We start from the raw sequence: 18,817 nt of genomic DNA, 5'->3' as shown, positions 1-18,817 counted from the left end.
AGTGAGCCAAGATTATGCCACTGCACTCCAGCCAAGACAACAGAGGCAGACTCTGACTCAAAAAAGAGGCAGGGGGGTGGGGTGGGCTGAAAAGGTAAACAAAAAATTGACAAACCATTAGCCTAGACTAAGCAAGAAAAGACACAGATAATTCAGAAGTAAAAAAGGAGACATTACAACTAATACCATAGAACTGCAAGGGATCATTAGTGACTGTTATGAACAACTATATACCAACACATTAGAAAACCTAATGGAAATGGATAAATTCCTGAACATATGGAACCTACCAAGATTGAACCAAGAAGAAAAGAAAACCTGAACAGACGACCAATTACTGTAATGAGATTTAATCTGTAATTTAAAAATCTCCCATCAAAGAAAAGCCCAGGATGTTTCAACAGAGAATTCTGCCAAACATTTAAAGAAGAACTAATACCAGTTTTCTAAAACTCTTCCGGGAAATTGAAAAGGGGGAATTATTCTAAACTCATTCTACAAGACTAGCATTACCCTAATATAAAAACCAGACAAGGACACAGCAGAAACAGAAACAAAAATGAACAAAAAAACACCAGAAAGAAAAAGAAAACTATAGACCAATTTATTCCTGATGATCATAGATGCAAAAATTCTCAAGAAAATTAGTATTTTGTAGCAATTAGTAGTAACTGAATCCAGCAGCACATTTTAATTCACTGTGATAAAACGGGATTTATTCCTGGGATGTCATGATGGTTCAACATAAGTAAATGAGTAATCAACATAATACATCACATCTGCAGAATGAAGGACAAAAACAATATCATCATCTCAATAGACAGAGAAAAAGCATTTGATATAAAATTCAGCTTCTTTTTATAATGAAAACTCAACAAGTTAGGTTGGAAGATACCTCAACACAATAAATGCTGTATATGACAAACCCACAGCCAACATCATACTGAATGGGGAAAAGATCTAGAACAAGAAAGGGTACCCACTTTCACCACTTTTATTCAACATAGTACTGGAAGTTCTAGCCAGAGCAGTTATGTAAGAGAAAAAAAGTAAAGGGCATCCAAATTGGAAAGAGAGAAATCAAGTTGTTCCTGTTTGCAGACAATATGGTCTTATATATAGAAAACCCTAAAAGCTCCACCAAAAAAACTCTTAGAACTTATAAAGTAATTTAGTAAAATCAGTATACAAAAATCAGTAGTGTGTCTGTATACCAGCAACAAACTAGAAGACAAAGAAATCAGTCTGATTTACAATAGCTACAAAAGAAATAACTAAAGAAGTGAAAGATCTCTACAAGGAAAACTATAAAACATTGATGAAAGTTACTGAAGAGGACACAAAAAACAGAAAGACATCTGATGCTCATGGATTAGAAGAATTAATACTGTAAACAGACTATATAGATTTAATCCAATCCTTAACAAAATACAATGACATTCTTCACAGAAATATAAAAAACAATCCTAAAATTAATACATAACCACAAAAGGCCCTGGACAGCTTAAATAATCCTGAGCAACAAGAACAAAGCTGGAGGCATCACACTACCAAACTTCAAAACAGCATGGTATGGCATAAAAACAGAAACATAGATCAATGGAACAGAACAGAGAACTCAGAAATAAGTCTTTGCATTTACAACCAACTGATTTTTCAACAAAAGCACCAAGAACATTCATTGGAGCAGAACAGTCTCTTAAATAAATGAGGATGGGGAAACCGTATATTCATATGCAGAAAAAATGCAGCTCAACCCCTTATCTCTCACCATATACAAAAGCCAACTCAAAATGGATCAAAGACTTAAATGTAAGACTCAAAACTATGAAGCTACTAGAAGAAAATACAGGGAAAACACTTCAGGACATTGGTCTGGGCAAAAATTGTATGGAAAAGACCTGGAGAGCACAGGCAACAAAAACACAAATAAACAAATGGAATGTCATTTCAGTAAAAAGCTTCAGCACAGCTGATGACATAATCAGCAGAGTGACAAGACAACTTGCAGAATCAGAGAAAATATTTGCAAACTATATATCTGACAGGTGATTAATAGCCAGAATATACAAGGAACTCAAACAACTCATCAGGTAAAAAAAAAAATCAGATAAATGAATAGGCAAATGAGCTGAGTAGACATCTCAGAAGAAGACATACAAATGGTCAGCCAGTATATGAAAAAGTGCTCAACATCTCTAAGCATCAGGAAAATGCAAATCAAAACCACAGTGAGATATCATCTCACCCTAGTTAGAATGGCTGTTATCAAAAACACAAAAAAATACCAAACGCTTGTGAGGATGCAGAGGAAGGCTCCTCAGAAAACTAAAAATAGAACTACTGTATGATCTAGCAGTTCCACTATTGGGTATATATCCAAACAGAAGGAAATCAGTATTTCAAAGAGATGTCTGTGGTCTCATGTGTATTGCCATATATTCAAGATATAGCCAAGATATGGAATCAACTTAAGTGTTCACACATGAGTGGATTTTTAAAGTATTTTATTTATACACAATGGAATACCATTTAGCCATAAAAATAATGAAATTCTGCTATTTGTGCCAACATGGTGAGCTTGGAGGTCGTTACGTTAAGGTAAATAAGTCAGGCAAAGAAAGATAAATGTTGTATGTTCTCACTCTTATGTAGAAGCTAAAAAAATTGCTCTCATAGAAGTGGAGAGTGGAATAGTGGTTACTAAAGGCAGGGAAGGTTAGGAGGATGGGGGATAGCCAAAAGTTGGTGAACAGATATAAAAGTACAGCTAGACAGGTGAAATAAGTTTTAGTTTTCTATATCACTATAGGGTGACTATAATTAACAATAATTTAATGAATATTTTCAAATAGGAGAGCAAATTTTGAATGCCCCAACACAAAAATGATAAGTGTTTGAGGTGATAGATATGCTAATTACTGTGATTTTATCATTACACATTTGTATACATGTATCAAAATATCACACTGTACCTCATAAATATTTATAATTTTTGCATGTCAATTAAAAAATAATAATGAAAGCAAAAAAAATTTTAAGAAAGAAATGGGCAAAGGAACTGGATTTTTTAAAAAAGAAATTGAATAAATAAAAAGTCAATGAAATAACAGTCATGAGACAACTTGTAGAATCAGAGAAAATATTTGCAAACTATTCATCTGATAAGTGATTAATATCCCTTTCTCCAAATAAAATGACCAATAAGAACATGAAAAGATATTCAACATCACTAATAATTAGGGAAATGAAAATAAAAACCACAGCGAAACACCATTTCACACCCAGTGGAATTGCTTTTACTAAAGAAAAAAAAAGATAGAAAAAGAAAAGAAAATAGGCCAGGTGCAGTGGCTCATGCCTGTAATCTCAACACTTTGGGAGGCTGAGGTGGGTGTATCACTTAAGGTCAGGAGTTCAAGACCAGCCTGGCCAATATGGCAAAACCCTGTCTCTACCAGATGCAAAATTAGCTTGGCGTGGTGCTGCATGCCTGTAATTCCAGGTACTCAGGAGGCTGAGGTGTGAGAATCACTTGATGCTGGGAGACAGAAGTTGCAGTGAACCAAGATCGTGCCTGGGCTGCAGACTGAGAATCTGTCTCAAAAAAAAAAAAAAAAAAATGGAGTGGGGAGAATCTGTCTCAAAAAAAAAGAAGAAGGAAGAAGAAGAAGAAGAGGAGGAAGGAGAAGAAGAAGAGAAAAGAAAATAGGCCGGGTACAGTGGCTCAGGCATGTAATCCCAGAGTCTGAGGCAGGCAGATCACTTGAGACCAGGAGTTTGAGACTAGCTTGGCCAACATGGTAAAACCCCATCTCTACTAAAAGTACAAAAATTAGCCAGGTGTGGCGGTGCACACCTTTAATACCAGCTACTCAGGAGGTTGAGGCACAAGAATCCCTTGAACACGGAGGTAGAGGTTGCAATGAGCCGAGATCGCGCCACTGCGCTTCACCTTAGGTGACAAAGTGAGACTGTCTGTCTCAGAAAATAAAATGATGCAAAAATCACAAGCATTCCTATACACCAACAGACTTAAAGAGAGCCAAATCAAGAACGAGCTTCCATTCACAATTGCTACCAAGAGAATAAAATACCTAGGAATACAACTAACAAAGGATGTAAAGGACTTCTTCAAGGAGTCCACTGCTCAATGAAATAAGAGGACACAAACAGATGGAGAAATATTCCATGCTCATGGTTAGGAAGAATCAATATCATGAAAATGGCCATACTGCCCAAAGTAATTTACAGCTTCAATGCTATCCCCATCAAGCTACCAATGACCTTCTTCACAGAACTGGAAAAAACCACCTTAAACTTCATATGGAACCAAAAGAGAGCCTGCATAGCCAAGTCAATTCTAAGCAAAAAGAACAAAGCTGGGCATCACTCTACTGGACTTCAAACTATGCTACAAGGCTACAGTAATCAAAACGGCATGGTACTGGTACCAAAACAGAGATATAGACCAATGGAACAGAACAGAGGCCTCGGAGGCAACACCTGACAAAAACAAGCAATGGGGAAAGGATTCCCTGTTTAATAAATCGTGTTGGGAAAACTGGCTAGCCATGTGCAGAAAGCAGAAACTGGACCCCTTCCTGACACCTTACACTAAAATTAACTCCAGATGGATTAAAGACTTAAACATAAGCCCTAATACCATAAAAACCCCAGAAGAAAATCTAGGCAAAACCATTCAGGACATAGGTGTAGGCAAGGACTTCATGCCTAAAACACAAAAGCATTGGCAAAAAAAGCCAAAATAGACAAATGGGACCTAATAAAACTCCTTAGCTTCTGCACAGCAAAAGAAACAGTCATTAGAGTGAGTTGGCAACCAACAGAATGGGAAAAATTTTTTGCAATCTGCCCATCTGACAAAGGGCTGATATCCAGAATCTACAAAGAACTAAAACAGATTTACAAGAAAAAAACAAGCCCATTTAAAAGTGAGCAAAGGATATGAACAGACACTTTACAAAAGAAGACATACATGAGGCCAAACAAACATAAAAAAATGCTCATCATCACTGGTCATTAGAGAAATGCAAATCAAAACTACATTGAGATACCACCTCACGCCAGTTAGAATGGCGATCATTAAAAAACCTGGAGACAACAGATGCTGGAGAAGATGTGGAGAAATAGGAACCCTTTTACACTGTTGGTGGGAGTGTAAATTAGTTCACCCATTGTGGAAGACAGTGTGGCGATTCCTCAGGGACCTAGAAATAGAAATGCCATTTGACCCAGCAATCCCATGACTGGGTATATATCCAAAGGATTATAAATCATTCTACTATAAGGACACATGCACATGAATGTTCATTGCAGCACTGTTTACAATAGCAAAGACCTAGAACCTACCCAGATGCCCATCGATGATAGACTGGACAGGGAAAATGTGGCACATATACACCATGGAATACTATGCAGCCATCAAAAACGATGAGTTCCTGTCCTTTGTACGGACATGGATGAACCTGAAAACCATCATTCTCAGCAAACTCGTACAAGAACAGTAAATCAAACACTGTATGTTCTCACTCATAGGTGAGGGTTGAACAATGAGAACACATGGATACAGGGAGGGGAGCATCACACACTGGGGTCTGTCAGGAGAAATAGGGGAGGGACAGCAGAGGGTGGGGCATTGGGGAGAGATAGCATGGGGAGAAATGCCAGATATAGGTGATGGGGAGGAAGGCAGCAAATCACACTGCCATGTGTGTACCTATGCAACAATCTTGCATGTTCTTCACACGTATCCCAAAACCTAAAATGCAATAAAAATATAAATAAAAATAAAATGAAACCACGCTGTAATCCCAGCACTTTGGGAAGCCGAGGGGTGCAGCTTACCTGAGGCCAGGAGTTCAAGAGCAGCCTGGCCAAGATGGTAAAATCCTGTGTATACTAAAAATACAAAAATTAGCCAGTGTGGTGGCATGCACTTGTAATCCCAGTTTCTCAGGAGGCTGAAACAGGGAATCACTTGATCCCGGGAGCCAGAGGCTGCAGTGACCTGAGATTGCATTACTGTGCTCCAGCTTGGGCCATAGAGCAAGACTCTATCTTAAAAAAATAATAAAATAAAATAAAGAAAATAATAAATGTTGGCAAAGATGTAGAGACATTTCAACCCTTGTGCACTGGTAGGTAGGACTATAAAATGGTGTTGTGGAAAACAGTGTGACAGTTCTTCAAAGATTAAAAGTGAATTACAGAATGATCCAGTAATTCCAATCTTGGTATAGAACCAAAATAAATCAAATCAGGGACTTCAACAGGTATTCGTCCCCCCATACTTGTGGCAGTGTTATTCACAATAGCCAAAAGGAGAAAGGAACCCGTTTCCATCAGCAGATGAATGGGTAAACAGAATGTGGTATGAACAAGCAACGGACTGTTATTATTCAGCCTTAAAAAGGAAGGGAGTTCTGTGGCTGGGCGCGGTGGCTCAAAGTGGCCGGGCGCGGTGGCTCATGCCTGTAATCCCAGCACTTTGGGAGGCCGAGGCGGGTGGATCACCTGAGGTCAGGAGTTCAAGGCCAGCCTGGCCAAAATGGTGAAACCCCGTCTCTATAAAAAATAAAAAATAAAAATAAAAAAAAGGAAGGGAGTTCTGACACATTCTATGATGTGAATAAACCTTGAAGACATTATGTTAGGTGAAATAAGCTAGTCACAAAAGGACAAATACTATGTGATTTCACTTACGTAAGGTACCTATAGTAGTCAACTTCATCAAGACAGAAAGTAGAATGGTGGTTTCCAGGGGTGGGTGAATGAGGAACTATTGCTTCATGGATGCAGTTTTAGTTTGGGAATATGGAAAACGTTTTGGAGATGGAGAGTATTCATGGTTGCACAACAATGTGAATATACTTAATGTCACCAACCTCTACACTTAAAAATTGTTAAAATGCAGTTCACAGCTGAATTCTACCAGACATACAAAGAGAAGCTGATTCCATTCCTTCTGAAATGATTCCAAACAATACAAAAAGAGGGAATCCTCCCTACCTTGTTTTAAGATACCAATATCATCCTGATACCAAAACCAGGCAGAGATTCAACCAAAAAAGAAAACTTCAGGCCAATATCTATGATGAACATCGATGCAAAAATCTTCAATAAAATACTGGCAAACTGAATACAACAGCACATCAAAAAGTTTATCCACCAAGATCAAGTAGGGTTCCTCCCGGAGATGCAAGGCTGGTTCAACATATTCAAGTCCATAAACATAATCCATCACATAAACAGAACCAGAGACAAAAACACATGATTATCTCAATAGATGCAGAGAAGGCCTTGGACAAAATCCAACAGCCCTTCATGCTAAAAACTCTCAATAAACCAGGTATCAACAGAACGTATCATAAAACAATAAAAACTATTTATGACAAACTCACAGCCAATATTATACTGAATGGGCAAAAGCTGGAAGCATTCTCTTTGAAATCAGGCACTAGACACGGATGCCCTCTCTCACAACTCCTATTCAATATAGTACTGGAAGTTCTAGCCAGAGCAATCAGGCAAGAAAAAGAAATAAAGTGTATTCAAATAGGAAAGGAGGAAGTCAAATTGTCTCTATTTGCAGACGACATGATTGTACATCTAGAAGACCCCATCATCTCAGCCCAAAATCTCCTGAAACTGATAAGCAACCTCAGCAAAGTCTCAGGATACAAAATCAATGTGCAGAAATCACAACCATTCCTATATACCAATAACAGATGAACAGAGAGCCAAATCAAGAGCGAACTCCCATTCACAATTGCTACAAAGAGAATAAAATACCTAGGAATACAACTAACAAAGGATGTAAAGGACCTCCTCAAGGAAAACTACAAACCACTGCTCAGTGAAATAAGAGAGGAAACAAACAGACGGAAAAACATTCCTTGCTCATGGTTAGGAAGAATCAATATCATGAAAATGGCCATACTGCCCAAAGTAATTTAGACATTCAATGCTATCCCCATCAAGCTACCAGTGACCTTCACAGAACTGAAAAAAAACACTGTAAATTTCATATGGAACCACAAGAGAGCCTGCATACCCAAGACAATGCTAAGCAAAAAGAACAAAGATGGAGGCATCACACTGCCGGACTTCAAACTATACTACAGGGCTACAGTAATCAAAACAGCATGTTACTGGTGCCAAAACAGAGACATAGACCAATGGAACAGAACAGAGGCCTCAGAAGTAACACCACACATCTACAACCATCTGATCTTTGACAAACCTGACAAAAACAAGCAATGGGGAAAGGACTCCATTTTTAATAAATGGTGTTGGGAAAACTGGCTAACAATGTGCAAAAGGCAGAAACCAAACCCCTTCCTGTTGCCTTACACTAAAATTAACTCCTGATGGGTTAAAGATTTAAACATAAAACCTAACATCATAAAAACTCCAGAAGAAAACCTAGACAAAACCATCCAGGACATAGGCATAGGTAAGGACTTCATAACTAAAATACCAAAAGCAATGGCAACACAAGCCAAGGTAGACAAATGGGATCTAATTAAACTTCAGAGCTTCTGCACAGTAAAAGAAACAATCATTAGAGTGAACTGGCAGCCAACATAATGGGGAAAAAATTTTGTAATCTGCCCATCTGACAAAGGGCTCATATCCAGAATCTACAAAGAACTAAAGCAGATTTACAAGAAAAAAACACACCCGTTCAAAAGTGGGCAAAGGATATGAACAGACACTTTTCCAAAGAAGACATACGTGAGGCCAAGAAACATGGAAAATTACTCATCATCCCTGGTCATCAGAGAAATACAAATCAAAACCACATTGGGGTATCATCTCATGCCAGTTAGAATGGGGATCATTAAATCTGGAGACAACAGATGCTGGAGAGGATGTCGAGAAATAGGAACACTTTTACACTGTTGGTGGGAGTGTAAATTAGTTCAACCATTGTGGAAGACAGTGTGGCGATTCCTTAAGGACCTAGAAATAGAAATTCCATTTGACTCAGCAATCCCATGACTGGGTATATACCCAAATGATTATAAATCGTTCTATTGTAAAGACACATGCACACGTATGTTCATTGCAGCCCTGTGTACAATAGCAAAGTCCAGGAACAAACCCAAATGCCCATCAATGATAGACTGGACAAAGGAAATGTGGCACATATATACCATGGAATACTATGCAGCTGTAAAAAATGATGAGTTCATGTCATTTGTAGGGACTTGGATGAATCTGGAAACCATCATTCTCAGCAAACTGACACAAGAACAGAAAGTCAAACACTGCATTTTCTCAATGACAGGCGGGTGTTGAACAATGAGAACAACTGGACTCAGGAAGGGGAACATCACATACTGGGGGCAGTTGGTGGGGAGGCTAGGGGTGGGACAGCAGGGGGTGGGGAGTGTGGGGAGGGATAACATGGGGAGAAATGCCAGATATAGATGAAGGTGGAATGGAGGCAGCAAACCACCTAGTTATGTATGCACCTACGCAGCAACCTGCATGACCTGCACATGTATCCCAGAACCTAAAGTACAATTAGAAAAAGAAAGAAAAGAAAAGAAAAGGAAAAATAATTGTTGAAATGGGGCTGGGCATGGTGGCTTATGACTGTAATCCCAGCACTTTGGGAGGCTGAGGCAGGCAGATCACCTGAGGTCAGGAGTTCAAGACCAGCCCAGCCAACATAGTAAAACCCCACCTCTACAAAAATTTAAATAAAATTAGAAATAAAAATACAAAAATTAGCTGAGTGTGGTGGCATGTGCTTGTAATTGTAATCCCAGCTACTTGGTAGGCTGAGGTTGGAGAATCACTTGAACCTAGGAGGCAGAGGTTGCAGTGAGCCAAGATCGCGCCACTGTACTCCAGCCTGGGCAAAGAATAGATAAATTAAAAAAAAAATTAACACTCAGACTTTCCCCAAAAGTACAAGAGGAGGAAACACTTCCTAACACATGCTGTGAGGCAGGCATTAATTACCCTTATATCGTGGTCAAATATGCCACAAGAAAAGAAAACTGCAGACTAATAGCCCTTACGAATATTGATGCAAAAATCCTCAGCAAAATACTGGCAAACTAATACCAACAACACATTTCCCAATTTCAAAACAAAACAATGTGGTACTGGCATAAAGATAAATACATAGGTTAATTAAGTAGAATAGAAGGTCCAGAAATAAACTCAAATATCTGTGGTCAGTTTGACTTTTGACAATAGTGCCAATGGGGGAAAGAATTGTCGTTCTTTCCATGGTAATTCAGTGGGGGAGAGAATAATCTTTTCAACAAATAATATGGAGAAAAGTGGATATTCACATGCAAAAGAATAAGGTTGGACCACTACCTCAATATGCAAAAGTATCTCAATCAATCAAAGATCTAATAGAAGAGCGAACATTGTGAAACTGTTAGAAGAATATATAAAGGGTAAATTCTTAAGACCTCAGAATTGGCAATGGATTCTTAGATTTGACACCAAAATCATGAGCAACCAAAGAAAAAAATAGATAAATCAGACTACATCAAAATTTAAAACTTTTGTACCTCAAAGGACATTATCAAATACGTAGAAATACAGTGTACAGAACAAAATGGTAGAAAATATTTGTAAATCACATATTTAATAAGGGGTTAATATTCAGCTTGTATAAAGAACTCCTACACCTTAATAACAAAAAACCGAACATCTCAACTTTTTAAATAGCGAGGGATAACAGTCGATCTTTCTCCAAAGAAGATATACAAATGTCAGACAATCACATAAAAAGATATTTAACATCTTTGGTCATTAAGGAAATGTGAAGCAGAACCACAATGAGATACCACTTTGCATCCACTATGACAGCTACAACAATAATTTTTCTAAAAATTGAGAATAACAAGTGTCAACAAGGATGTGGAGGAGGAAGAACAGTTGTACATTGCTGGTAGGAATGTAAAATGCACCAGCTGCTATGGAAGAAGTTTGGCAGTCCCTAAAAAAATGAAGTATAGAATTACCATATGACCCAGTCATTTCACTCCTAGGTATATGCCCAAGAGAAATGCAAAGATGTATCTGCACAGAAACTTGTACGTGAATGTTTATGGCAAAATTAATCATAGTCAATAGGCACAAACAACCCAAATGCCTATCAGTGGATGAATGAATGTGGTGTATGCCAATGGAAAATCATTTAGCCATAAAAAGAAGTGAAGTGCTAACACAAACTACAACATGGATGAACCTTGAAAACATTAAGCTAAGTGAAAGAAGCCAGACATAAAATGACATTGTGTGATTCTTTTTATGTAAAATACCCAGAATAGACAAAGCTATAGAAACAGAAAGGAGATTGATGGTTGCCAGGGGATTGATGGGGATGGGAATTGGGGTGACGATTACCTAATGGGTGTGGAGTATTCTTCTGGAATGATGAAAAAGTTTTGAAACTAGAGAGATGGTTGCACAATATTGTGAATATACTAAATGCCACTGAATTGTACATTTAAAAATGGGTAATTGTTATTTGAATTTTAAACTTAATTTTAAAATTAGAACTCAAACTGTTGGCCTGTAGAGTCCAAACTGTTAACCACAAGTCACTGCTTTCATGAAAGGGCAGTCTGAGAGGGAAAGACAGTGTGATCACAGACAAAGGGCGGGTCATGGACAAGAGACTCCAGGCCCTGAATTAGAGCCTGGAGTGTGGCGTGTGGGATCCAGAACTCAGGGAAAGCAGGAAATCTTGAAAGTCCCATGGGGAGAGCAGGTCTGGGCATGCATGCGCTGGTCAAACCTGAGTGACCCCTGCTATCCTGAAAGCTTACTTCTCACACACTGGAGAGTGGTGGGGGGTTGGGGGAAGGTAGGTTGAGGTCTCTCTACGTCACCCGTTCTCCTTCCTATCCTGCAGATGTTGAACCTCTTTGTGGCTGTGATCATGGACAATTTTGAGTACCTTACGCGGGACTCTTCCATCCTAGGTCCTCACCACCTGGACGAGTTCATCCGGGTCTGGGCTGAATACGACCCGGCTGCGTGGTAAGTGAGCCCTGGTGCTCTGTGGTCCTTGTGGGTGGTTCATACCCATAGATCTTGGGATGGGCCTGGTGGCTTCAGACATGTTTTAAGTGAGCACCCCCTCAGGTTTTGGTATGGGACCTGGGGATCTGCTCTGTTCCATGTCGAGCAGCACTGGTATCTGCTGTGAGTGGTGCCTCCCTTTTCCGTCTTGTGTGCCTTTGTGCAGCTCCCGGACTGCTTAAAGTGATACAGGTCTTTTGAGACCTTGAGTTCAGTTCCTTGGGAGATACCTGGAGTCATGGAAGGTTTTCAAGGAGTTTGTGAGACTCTGGTCTCCTGCTGAGTGGGCGTTCACTCTCTTCTTCCAAGGCCTGTCATTCGAGGATTTGTGGGGGACTTGTGGGAGAGTGTGTGGAAACAGCACAGCCATGGCGTCCTTGTGAAACTTGACGTGGGGTTTTAGGACATGCTCCCTAAGGGACTCAGGAGTCTCCCCCTGCTCTTTCCCTTGGGGACAGGAGCCAATGTGCACCTCTGTGTCCCCATCCGGGCTGCACATAGTGGGTGTTTGGTTAACATTTTTGACACCAGATGAGCTACCAGGAAGGCCCTAGTGTGACCTTTGTCTGCCATCTGTCATGATGGAAAGTTTACTTGTTTCAAAGGTGAGGGGCGGTGCCATTCCAGACAGAACAGGAGTTGCATGAAGGGCATGGTTTGGGTCAGAGGTGAAGCTGTTTGAGACCAGGTTTCACTGGGGTCCTGTGTAGCATGACATGCCTCCCCTCAGGACTGAGAGCTCATTCAGGAAAGAAGGCGGGCCAGGCAGCATGGCTTCTCCATCTCTCCGTTTGTCTGTTCCTCCCGTCACTCGTTTCTCATTTTCTTGCTCACTCCCTCCCTCAAGCAGTGGCTACTGTGGGCTGCTCCCTGCCAGGCCACGAGGCCTGCTAGCACCTCACTCACAGTGCACAGTGCGTGCCCAGGAAATGGCCGTGATGAACAGCTCTCATCCACCACTCCCTGCGCCCAGAGGGATAAGAACCATGGCTGCCCCAGAGGCCTGCCTTCTCTCTCCGGCCCCCAGCCTGTCCAGGCCGCCTTGCACTCCTCTGCCCCTGGTGCCCTTGCTGGAGGAGGGCCAGCGTGACGTGGTCAGGCCCCTCGTGGTGAGGTCCTGCTGCCAACAGAGCTCCTGGGTTCTGCCTGGTTTTGCTTAAACTGCAGCTCGGCACGGGGAGTCCTCCACAGACACAAAAGACCTGGGAGCCTGACTAGACCTCCCTGGCTCCCATCCACTCAGCCTCCCCCGAGCACCCCTACTCTCCCAGTGAGGAACCAGAAGGCGCTACATGGGGCCCTTCCCAGTCTGGGTAAGGTCTGGAGCCACTGGCAGCGTCGGGGGCCCTCGACGGGGCCTCTCCTGTCCAGGCTTGTCCAGGCCCACAGCATCTCTGTGGGGGCTTTTCATTTGAGTGGGAAATACACAATTTTTATGCAGTGCCAAATAGACACAGAGGTTGCCTGTGTTTCATGGTGTACGTGACCATTTCCGTGGCTTGCGAGAACCCTGTTATGTCTGACACAGCAACACGTTTGCATTGGGAGGGACAGGCTCAGGCACATTCACGCAGGACCTGTGGTCAGGACAGCCAAGTCGACTTGAGGGAGACTGACCACGCTTAAGACCTAGACCTTGTTAGGCAAGGGGCAGGAGAGACTGCAGCTGAGGCAGGGTTAGGTGAAGTCTAGGCGGGTCTCCCTAATGGTGTGGTCTGGAGAGTCGCTGCTTTTTCTGGGAATATTTTTTCTAGAGGAGACTGTGCTGCAGAAAACAGATACTTTGTACCATGTAGTTAGTACTGATGGGCAAAGGCAGATCAGCAAAGGTCCGTAAGAGGAAGACAGCATTCCCCAATCTTTATGAAGTACACCCAGGTCTTCCAGTCAGCCACTGGTGAGCACAAGTAGGAACGAGAAGTGGACTTGGGCCAGATGGCAGCTTGGTTACCACGCACAGTGCAGGTTCAGTCTCGGAGCAGGGGTCCTTAGAAGACATAGGCAGCCGGGGGTATAAGAAGTGCTTACTGAAGAGTAGACAGCAGAATATAGGCCTCACCCCAGAGGTAGGGCGCACAAAATAATACACAAAACCTGCGGGCCTTGAAATTGCACAGATGGGACCTGTGAGGAACATGATTCTGCCCCCACGAGCAGCCTGGGCTCACCCCACATAGCTCAAGATGGCCAGGATGGGCCGAGGGGCCCATTGGGGGCCGCTGAGCAGACTAGGTCTGGGTCCTGCATCCTGAGCAGAACACAGGGCATCTCGAGCCTTTCTGGTGGCCTCCGTGACAAATGCAGGGATGTAGTCATTTATGTCCCAGGGGTCCACTCTATGTCTCCTCTTTCTTTGGGAGAAACTTTGAAACAACAACAAAATTTTAGGATATTTCCTGAGTTGTGTGTGCACATGTGTGATTGTGCATGTGTGCACACGTGTGTTGCACACACAGGCACACATGTCTGCATGTGTATGATTTGCACATGTGCATGCTCATGTGGGATTGTATATATGTGTGCATGAGTGTATATGTGTACAAATGAACTGCATGTTTGTGTATGCATGCCTGTGTGGTGGTGTGGATGTGTGTATGCATGGCATGTGAGCCTGTGGGTGTACATGTGCCTGTGTGTCTGTGCATATGTGTGCCTATGGTATGCATGTGCCTGTGTGTGTGCCTGTGGTGTGCATGTGCCTGTGTGTATGTGCCTGTGGTGTGCATGTGTTTCTGTGTGCATGTGTGTGCCTGTGGTTTGCATGGGCCTTTGTGTGTGCCTGTGGTGTACATGTGTCTGTGTGTCTATGTGTGTGCATGTGCCTCTGTGTGTGCATGTGCCTATGTGTGTGCCTGTGTGTGCATGTGTGTGCCTTTGGTGTGCATGTGCTTGTATGTGTGTGCCTGTGTTATGCATGTGCCTGTGTGTGTGTGCCTGTGTTTGCCTGTGGTGTGCACGTGCCTGTGTGTGCATGTGTGTGCCTGTGGTATGTGCTTGTGTGTGTGCCTGTGGTGTGCATATGCCTGTGTGTGTGTGCATGTGTTTGCCTGTGCTGTGCACGTGCTTGTGTGTGCATGTGTGTGCCTGTGGTGTTCACATGCCTGTGGTAAGCATGTGCCTGTATGTGTGTGCCTGTTGTGTGCACGTGCCTGCTGTGTGCACATGCCTGTATGTCTCTGCCTGTGGTGTTCATGTGCCTATGTGTGCATGTGTGTGCCTGTGGTGTTCATGTGCCTGTGGTATGCATGTGTCTGTGTGTGTGTGTGCCTGGGGTGTGCATGTGCCTGTCTGTGTGTGCCTGTGTGTGTGTGCACATGCCTGTGTATGTGTGTGCCTGTGGTGTGCATGTGCTTGTGTATTTGCCTGTGGTGTACATGTGCCTGTGTGTGTGCCTGTGTTGTACATGTGCCTGTGTGTGCATGTGCCTGTGTGTATGTGAATGTGTTTGCCTGTGGTGTGCACATGCCTGTACATGTGTGTGCCTGTGGTATGTGCCTGTGTGTGTATGTGCCTGTGTGTGTGTGCATGTGTGTACCTGTGGTGTGCATGTGCCTGTGTATGTGTGTGCCTGTGTGCCTGGGTGTGCATGTGCCTGTGGTGTGCACGTGTCTGTGTATGCATGTGTGTGCCTCTGGTATGTGCCTCTGTGTGTGCCTGTGGTGTACATGTGCCTGTGTGTCTGTGTGCCTATGGTGTGCATGTGCCTGTGGTGTTCATGTGCTTGTGTATACGTGTGTGTGCCTGTGATGTTCACATCCCTGTGCTGTGCATGTGCCTGTGTGTGTGTGCATGCCTGTGTGTGCATGCCTGTGTGTGTGTGCACATGCCTGTGTGTGTGTGGTGTTCATGTGCCTGTGTACATGTGTGCTGGTGGTGTGCACGTGCTTGTGTGTGCCTATGTACACACCTGTGTGTGTGCACATGTCTGTGTATGTGTGCCTGTGGTTTACATGTGCCTGTGTGTGCGTGCCTGCAGTGTGCATGTGTCTGTGGTGTTCATGTGCCTGTGTATGCATGTGTGTGCCTGTGATGTTCATGTCCCTGTGGTGTGCATGTGCCTGTGTGTGTGTGTGTGTGTGTGTGCATGTGCCTGTGTATGCATGCCTGTGTGTGCGTGCCCATGTGTGTGTGTGTGCACATGCCTGTGTATGTGTGTGGTGTTCATGTGCCTGTGTACATGTGTGCTGGTGGTGTGCACGTGTCTGTGTACGCCTGTATGTGTGCACATGTCTGTGTATGTGTGCCTGTGGTTTACATGTGCCTGTGTGTGTGTGCCTGCAGTGTGCACTTGCCTGTGGTGTGCATGTGCCTGTGTGTGCATGTTATGTGCCTGTGGTGTTCACATGCCTCTGTGTGCCTGTGGTGTGCACATGCTGTGGTGTTCACATACCTGCGTGTGCATGTGTGTGCCTGTGGTGTTCGTGTGCCTGTGGTGTGCATGTGCTATGGTGTGCATGTGTGTGCCTGTGTGTGGTGTGCACGTGCCTGCTGTGGGCAGATTCTGATGGCATGGAGCTGTTCACCCTGGTGCTGCCTTTCCCAGCCTCCCTTTGTTGTTGCTTTAACCCTGTGTTCTGGAGCCTGGAGACTTGAGGGGAGAATTGCAGTCACACGGGCAGCAGTCTGGCTGCTCATTTCTGTGTGCGCCCATCTGTGCAATAATATCTCCTGAGCACCTGTCATGTGCTGGCACAGGGGCCTGAAGGTGAAACAGACACATGCTGTCAGAGCACTCAGCCAGGCCTGGCAGTGAGACCACACGGTGTCTGTAGCTCAAGGCCAGGACATTTCTGAGGAGGGAGAGGCCACATCCGGCCTGAAGAATGAGAGAAGGTCACATTTGAGCCGAACTTAAAGGAATAGGAAGGATTGAACACTAGAGAAATAGGATGGATTGAGCAGGGGATGGGAGGTGGGTCAGCAGGGGGAGGGAGGCCAGGCAGCTTCTGTCAGGCTGGAGAAGAGGGTGAATTGCAGAGGGGCTGCAAGGAAGGCTGAGAGTGGTTAAGAAAGGCATTGAAATTCATTGAACAAGTCACTTTGATTTTGTTTTATAGACAGTGGGTACAGTCCTTGAATAGAGCAGTAATGGTGTCAGGGCCATAGTTTTCACCTGGACTTGATGGGCAGGAACAGTTGTGGAGGGTGGGAGGTCTCACATGTGTCCAGCCCCTCATGGTGGTCCCTTGGCTACAACAAGCTTAGCAAACACCTTTGGTGAGGCCGAGATGGGGCTTCCTCTTTCTTCCACGCTTTACAGAAGCAAATTCAACATGATTTGGAGCTGATTGGACCGAGGGCCCCAGGGCAGATCCATCAAAAGGAGGGACTATTTCCTTTCTTTCCTGGGCCACCTGAATCTGGCTGTGTCTCTAGGACCCCAAGCCCACAGACGGGTGTCTCACTGTAGGAGAGAGAAGCATTGGTGGTGACCCGAGGACGCCAGCCCTGTGATGAGAGGGTCCTTAGCTGGATCAGGGCTTCCAGGGGAGGACACAGAGCGTTCAGGGAGACAAGGTCCATCAGGAGGCAACGGGTGTGGGCCTCTGAGGTTGCTGTGGTAGAGAGGCAGACAGCTGTGCTGTAGTGGTGAGAGAGCCAGGCCTCAGAGGGAGGCTCGTGAGGAGGGGCCTTGGTTAGCCTGGGAGGCCCAGGGAGCATCCTCACTCAGGGGGCGAGACGAAGAGCTGGTGGAGAGGGAGGGGCAGGGCAGGCCCAGGAGAGACGCAGGCCGCAGAGCAGAGTGCATAGGAGGGGCTGGGCCCAGCCAGCAGCTGCGGACATGCTCCGCCTCTGTGGAGCACAAGGGTGTTCTGTGCGGAGCAGCTCCTGCACACACTGGGCTCTGGAAAGTACGCTGGGGTTGCCACACCTCCTGGGGAGCTCCAAGCCCTAGTCCCCCAGAGAGCTGCCACCTATCCAGTGCACCCCTCACCTCCGCCGCCGCGCCTGGGCGAGGTGGGTCTTCCCATCACAGGCTGGGCGGGCGGGCGGGCGGGCTCCACCCTGCCTTTGTTGCCATAACCTGTGACATTTCCTTTCCAGTTGCCGGATTCATTATAAGGATATGTACAGTTTGTTGCGTTGTATTGCGCCACCCGTTGGCTTAGGGAAGAACTGCCCTCGTAGGTTGGCCTACAAGGTTTGCAACTTCAGAGCCTCCATCCAACATACTTCCCTGCCCGAAGCGCAGACACAGCACACAATCCCTGCCTGGTTTGGGAATGACGACACCTCACCTTTCTTTCCTCCTGTCCTGCCCCGCACTCCAGCCTCCTGGACGCTTTGGTTCCCTGTCTAATCTCCCCTGACCCTCCTGGCTGGCTGGGGACAGGCAGCCTTTTGAGAGTGCACAGAAAGCTTTTCTGGCTGGGCCATGATGGCTGGGACCAGCTGGCTTGGTGGGAGCTCGGGGCTAGGTCCCTCCTGCATCAAGGAAGCAGCCGTCCCACCTGGTTTTTCCTCCAAGCTCTCGAGAGTGAGCTGATGGTCAGACGAGGCCGCGGCCCCCAGAGGAAGGGAGTGCAGGCACAGGCCTGCCAGGAGCAGCTGTCCTCTGGGTCGGAAGAGCCCAGTAACCCAGTGGCTCTCCAGTCCCTGAGGGAGGAGAGGGCAGAGGCAGAGTGGGGGGCCAAAGACCAGCCATCCTGCTTTGCCTCTGGAGTGATATGCTCAGCTCAGCCAAGAAGCCCCTGGTCTGGAACCGTGGGAGGAGGGCAAGGCCCCAGGG

General features: G+C 44.6%; 1 protein-coding gene across 8 annotated transcripts in view; it reads left to right on the top strand.

Moving 5' to 3' along the window:
- Window positions 1-18,817, top strand: part of CACNA1B (calcium voltage-gated channel subunit alpha1 B) — a 237,984-nt gene that overhangs the window by 199,038 nt on the left and 20,129 nt on the right. For 6 of the 8 annotated variants that reach the window (XM_074394405.1, XM_039461495.2, XM_074394406.1 and 3 more), the window contains one exon: window positions 11,918-12,045. In XM_074394405.1, coding sequence (XP_074250506.1) covers window positions 11,918-12,045 — 128 coding nt within the window. Of the gene's footprint in view, window positions 1-11,917; window positions 12,046-18,132; window positions 18,230-18,817 lie in introns of all 8 variants that reach the window. The other 2 variants (XR_012516448.1, XM_039461488.2) reach the window with 1 other exon arrangement.

This window comes from Saimiri boliviensis, chromosome 2 (genome assembly GCF_048565385.1).
Source record: "Saimiri boliviensis isolate mSaiBol1 chromosome 2, mSaiBol1.pri, whole genome shotgun sequence".
NCBI lineage: Eukaryota > Metazoa > Chordata > Mammalia > Primates > Cebidae > Saimiri > Saimiri boliviensis.
This window is presented reverse-complemented; position numbering and strand designations above follow the sequence as displayed.